Source organism: Cannabis sativa, chromosome 7 (assembly GCF_029168945.1).
Source record: "Cannabis sativa cultivar Pink pepper isolate KNU-18-1 chromosome 7, ASM2916894v1, whole genome shotgun sequence".
NCBI lineage: Eukaryota > Viridiplantae > Streptophyta > Magnoliopsida > Rosales > Cannabaceae > Cannabis > Cannabis sativa.
Window position 1 is genome coordinate 3,150,514 of NC_083607.1, and position 6,000 is coordinate 3,156,513.

Sequence of the window (6,000 nt, forward strand, 5' to 3'; positions counted from 1 at the left end):
AATAAAGGAATCCAAACTTGATAGATGAGAAAAGCTTAAACAAAAAGTTGATTTTTTTTTTTATAGAAATATTAAAAGACATCACTGACACTTAGGCTAGCACTCTCCTCAGTGTCAAGTATTATGCCGCTATTTGTTAGTGTAATTAAGTATAGAATTCTATATAATTTAAGAAAATAACTTTTAAAGATTTTTTTTTTCTTATTTTCACTGTTTAGTTTAAAAAATTTGAGAAAATCAACCACTCCAAACATGTATGCAAACTTCTTAAAGCAGGTTAAGCCAGGGTTGATCAACACGAAAGTCTAATGTTCAGTTCTGTACAAAGGGCACTCAATATCATACCACAGTCGAGCCCCCAAAACTTGTAACTTTCCTATTACAATTCTATTCTACTGATTGTAGCTCTTTACTTATGAAATCACCTTTAAACTATCTATATATAAAAATTAACCAAACATCATTTACCAGGTAAAACCTATACCAATTTTATAAAAGATTATTTTCAAAGTTAACACACCAACATAGAAAGAAAAGATATGGAGAGGGGATCAATCACAACTTCCAATCTATGAGCTGTCTCAACAACTTTCAATGAGTATCCAAACTGAAAGGTTGATACCGATGTACAATCACATATTCACATTGGCACAAACATATTCATTTCCCCCCCAAAATAAAATAAAAAACATTTCTGTTCACTAAAAAGTTCACTTCCTACCACCAACCATACCTTGGCTAGAAGTTCCAGCTAAACTAGACGACGTGCCACTGCTTGGCATCTTATTATGCCTTCCATCTGCACCGCCAAAAACATTTAGATCTTCAAACAATCTGTATGAAGGAATAAAGGGCTTCTGTCCTGTTGCTGATGGGGCAGGATTCCGAGCAGCAGTTATTGCTGGTGACTCTCCAACATTAGCTGATCCATTTTCCCTTGCCGAGAAAGAATTATACTGCTGCAACGGTCGAGCACTTTGTACTGGCGTGTAAGATGCAGATGTCTGGGCTTGTACTGGTGCATAGGATGTGGTGTTGGTGCGAGTAGCATATGCATTATTATTTGTATAATAACCAGGAGTAGCAGCCCATGGTGGAGGGATATAACCAGATGAGTAAGTAGGAGGCTGAGGTTGTACGTGTTGATGGGTTTGAGCAGGTTGCAAAGGTTGTGGCTGGGCTGCAGCTTGTGTTTGTTGGTGGGTTTGGAAAGTTTGTTGTTGGGCTGCAGCTTGTGTTTGTTGGTGGGTTTGGAAAGTTGGTTGTTGAGCTGCAGCTTGCGTTTGTTGTTGGGTTTGGAAAGGTTGTGGTTGGGCTGCAGCTTGGGTTTGTTGGTAGGTTTGGAAACGTTGTGGTTGGGCTGCAGCTTGTGTTTGTTGGTGGTTTTGAGCCCATGGAACTACATAGCTGTTGTACGGTGTCTGACTTTGAGTTGGGAAAGGTTGAGAGGCATGGGGATATCCAGCATGTACACCGGCAGAAACAGGTACCTGATGCATGTTTTGGTTGGACGGTGGAGTATAGGGCTGGGGGTTGTAGGAAGGCGAGGTTTCTGTCGTTGATAAAGTGATACTCAGTAAATCAATTATGTCTTGTTCTTTAGTCTTCACCGGTGCTGGTGGATCAGGGAGAGCTAATGCAGTGCACGTGGCAGAGGTGGATGCCTCTTGCGATGGAGCTGTTGAGCTGCTTATGCTCACAATTGCCAGACCTTCCGCTGTATCATTAGAAGTGCTTTGGGAAACTGTTGATGGTGCTTTAGAATGCCTGCATTTATTAAACAAATTGAATATTAACAAGCAAGGTAAAAAGAGAAAATCATCTCAGCTTATGGATAATTTAAACGAATAATATTTTACGAAAAAAATTAAATTAGAATTATATTAGCAATCAATAGATAGTAACCTTCGTGCCAGCTGTGCAAATTCATCTTCCTCTTCTTCCTCTTCATATGCGGGGCCCTTTGTCATGGTAGCAGGAACAGGCGAAGAAGAGTTAACATTTGGTCTAGGACTAACATCTCTAGGACTAGAGTCTCTAACTTCAGACTGTCTGACACTTGAAGCACTTGTTTCCGTGTGTTGTGGACTAAAATTTGTAAGTTGAGCCGGAATTGGGGAACCAGTAGCTATAGCGTCATGTTTAGCAAGCAAACTTTGGAGGCTATCATTTAATTCAAGACCCCGAGCAAGAAGTTCCTCGTCACTGCCAAACAGTAGAAGACAATGGTGTGAAATTTTTTCGATCATGTGCAAGTGTTGGCCACAGCCTTGTGAAGGTGCTTTGGCCTAATATTCTTCATTAAATATCCTGATTATATAGATGAAACTAACCCAGTTGAAGTGAGCATCTGCATCAGCTTTTTCTGGTTGGTGCGGCACCTATTAACAAGCTCAACTATCACTTCATCTTTTACAGCCTGGAAACAGAAGCAAAAGAAACACATTAAATTTCAGAGATAGGAAGCTCATAGGAACAGATCATAGAAGTTAAAAAAAAAAACAGGAAAAGTAACTCATAAGAGAGGAAAAAAGTCATAGCTCATACCGCAGAATCACCGGGATTTACTGCTTGTAGCATGTCACTAAGGAGTTCCAGAACATTCTGCATAGCATCCATGCTTGACAAGCTTTACGAAAAAATAAATAAATCAGAAGCCTAGCAATTTTCAAAACCTAACATCTAGATCATGTACTGCATTAAAATTGTCACCTCAAACTCTCAATTTCTGTAGCCATAGTTTCATCAAGCCTTCTTGAAGCATTGCTAGGCATTCCATATCCAGGTTGAGGACGACCTACGGTCTGATGTGAAACAGGGGGTGTAAAGATAGGAACAGCATCTGATGAACGCTTGGGAAATTCTACGCCAGAACGCTGTCATTCATTCAATTCACTGTTAGTGAATAACAATTCAATTGATTTGTACAAAAACTATAAATAAAAAGAAAAGAAAAAAGAGAGAGAAACTTTAATATAATAGGATGCTAAGCTAAATGCATACCCTTAATTCATCATATGCCCAATAATACTGAGAATGCTTTCCTCCGGGCCCACCAAAAGCTTCCTGCCAAGAGTCTAGCAGGACCAAGATTTTCTCCCTCACTTGCATATCTGTCTGAATGTTACAATCCATATAAATCCTTAATTAGAGTCAGAAAATAATATAGATGCATAGAGAACTAGAAGAGAGCACAATTGCACCAATAACGGTTTGGATAACACTTAATAAACAAAAGACAAAAAAAACCTATGCAACGTTGTTTGCCAAAAGTATTATCCTTAATTGGGCCAACTGAAACATCTAATGAAGGAGAATCGCTGACGAACTATGCAAAACCAGTATGAGAAGCATGTGTACTTATATACATATATTAGATTAGTATTCTAATAACTTAGCATGGAGAAAGAAAAAAAGGTTAGTATTCTATTATTAAATTATAATTTTTCGAAAAAGGATTCAATATGACCATAGAGCAATGAGAATAATGCTCTCTCTTTCTCACTATCTTTTACAATTTACACTCCTCTCATTACATAACAAGAGTAATAAAGAGTTAATATTCTAATAATAATAATATTTCATATGTCGAGCAATAAGAGGGCACATAAAATAGGGTGGGAATAGAGTGCTGCTAGTACTTCATTACACACACAAACAAAGCATATCCATAAATGAAACTTGAGAGCCTATACTTCAATTAATTACCAATTTCCTCGAACAACCAAACTCAGAGAGGAAAGGAACATCAAAAAGTCTCCAAAAGATCCATTTCATAGTATTGCATTTTATATAAAGGCACCTTTAACAAAAAAATAATGATGCAATGTAAACCTAGTTGAATATTTCCTTAAATAAAATTAAAAATAGTGTCTCAAGAAACAGAGGTCACTGTATATCTCACCAATGGCGATAGATCAACACTATGTGGGAGTCCATCACCCATTGCCACATAATAAAATGCGTTATTAAGGGGATCCCACAGCATAAATTGAGCACTGTTAGCGCTAGTCTCATTACGAAATGAAAATGGCATACTTAACATTAAAAAAACTTACCTTCTTCTTCACAATTTTGATCATCTCCCCTAATATATTCCTCTCAGCAATTTGGAAGTGGACGTAATCACCACAGTTCTTTACCATTGTTTCCAATAGCTACAGAACCCCAATTAATTCAATAAACAAGTTAGAAAATATCGAAAAAGAAGAAGATTCTTGGTTCTGGTTTCTGGTAGAATACACATATAAACCAACAGATTATTCAATAGCATAATGAAATGAAGAGATTTGGAAATTCAAGCTAAGTTTACCGTCAAAGAGAGTAATTGAACTTTTGAGTTCTTATGTTGTAATCTTCTTTTCAGAGCTTTTACAACATCTTTTGCCTGCCTGCACATTCAAATTCATAGTTTTATACTTTACCAAGTAACACCACAGACACATACATACAAACATAAATACGTACATACATAAATATATACATACATATATTTATGAAAAGGGTAAGCAGCTAAAGAAATAAATGGAAGAAAATCTTCCAATTTTAATTTAAATACAGTAGAATTTAAGCAATAACATGTTAGGTGAAAAGAGTGACTAACAGAATTTAAGAGAAACCCACCAAAAAAATCTCTTATTAAAAGCAGAATATTACTATTCTCAAATGGATTTCTTAAGCCATGCTTACACTTTTCACACCCTAAAAAAATTAGTGAAAGAAATAAATGTTTTCCTTTAGATAAGGGAAAAGACTAAAACTTTCGCAGAAGACACATAAGAAACCATAAAAAAATTTAATAAATCGATCAAAAAAAATAAAATTATGAACAGCAGACATATGATACGCCAAAAGAAGAAACAAAAATCAAAGTCAAACCCCCAAAAAAACGAAAACAAGAGCAAGAAGGTTCGGTATTAAAGCTTTTGATTATGAATAGACAACGTACCAATGATGAGAATTGACAGAATCACATATATCTATGTTCATAGTCCAATCAGGACTTATCAGAAGATCGCTGGTCGCCTTCTCTACAGCTACTGTAGCTGAAGACGACGAAGACGATGATGATGAAGACGCCATCGGCAACATCTCTCTTTTTCGATACAACTGAAACTTTTTCTCTGTATTCAACCAAAAATTAAACGTACAAACCGATTGAAATCCCCCAACTCCTTAGTTTCGCGGAAAATACACGCGCGCCATTACTGTGTGTGTCTGTTTGGATGGAAGGAAAATTCCGAAACCCTAGAAATGAAAAAGAAAATTAAACAAGGAATTTTCTTCCTTTCTTTCTTTCTTTCTTTTTTTCTCTTAATAATAATATAAAAATAAATAAATATTATTATTATTATTAATAATTTATTTTTTCAAAAAATATTAAAATTTTAATTATTATTAGCGAAAATTTCGTTATTTGCTTTGTTTGGCTTTAGTTTCGATTTTCGTCTTATGACTCTCTATCCATTTATGAAAAGTGTCTCTTTTAGTATTCTCTTTATGCGTGACCTACACGCGCCCAGAGATGAACTCGATGACTCACGTATAAGAGCGAGTAGGTTGCGGTGCTCAAGTTTAGCGCGTGGAAAAGTCTGTTTCCTCTTTTCTCACGCTTTTCGGTTACTTTTTTTTTTTTAATTAAAAAAGAAATATTTGTTTATATTTTACTTTTATAAATTATTGTTTTATGTGTCCTAGAATAATATCGATGTTTTATATGCTATGTTTAATTTAAATTTATATAGATTAATAATAGTTATGTTTTAAATTTTTTTGGATAAATTATTGTTAAGTAGTTAAGTATTATTTTTTTATTAATATATTTTAATTAATTATTAAAATAAAAAAAATTAATTAGAAGTTGTAATTATTTAAATTTAAATTTAAATATATTTAATATTTATGTCGCATATTACTCATTTAATATTTTAACTTATTTTTTAGACAATAAATAATTTTTTTTTTGAAATGGACATTGAGATAGATTGACACATAAGAAAT

The 6,000-nt window shown here is 34.7% G+C and overlaps 1 protein-coding gene across 1 annotated transcript; it reads right to left on the bottom strand.

The window, feature by feature from the left end:
- Positions 1-463: 463 nt before the first annotated feature.
- LOC115697080 (TOM1-like protein 6) lies at positions 464-5,456 on the bottom strand. Its single transcript, XM_030623990.2, has 9 exons — positions 4,949-5,456; positions 4,313-4,391; positions 4,059-4,157; positions 3,004-3,117; positions 2,713-2,876; positions 2,548-2,629; positions 2,334-2,419; positions 1,906-2,205; positions 464-1,767 (listed from the first exon to the last, which is right to left on the bottom strand). Exons 1-9 carry the CDS (start codon positions 5,089-5,091, stop codon positions 711-713), a joined length of 2,124 nt encoding a protein of 707 aa, XP_030479850.2. The 5' UTR covers positions 5,092-5,456; the 3' UTR covers positions 464-710.
- Positions 5,457-6,000: the final 544 nt, after the last annotated feature.

Coding starts and splice junctions, on each gene's coding strand:
- LOC115697080 (XM_030623990.2), bottom strand. CDS start 5,091: ATGTTGCCGATGGCGTCTTCATCATCATCGTCTTCGTCGTCTTCAGCT. Junction 2,630..2,712: donor ACAGAAATTGAGAGTTTGAG/GTGACAATTTTA, acceptor TTTTTCGTAAAG/CTTGTCAAGCATGGATGCTA. Junction 2,420..2,547: donor TAAATCCCGGTGATTCTGCG/GTATGAGCTATG, acceptor TTCTGTTTCCAG/GCTGTAAAAGATGAAGTGAT.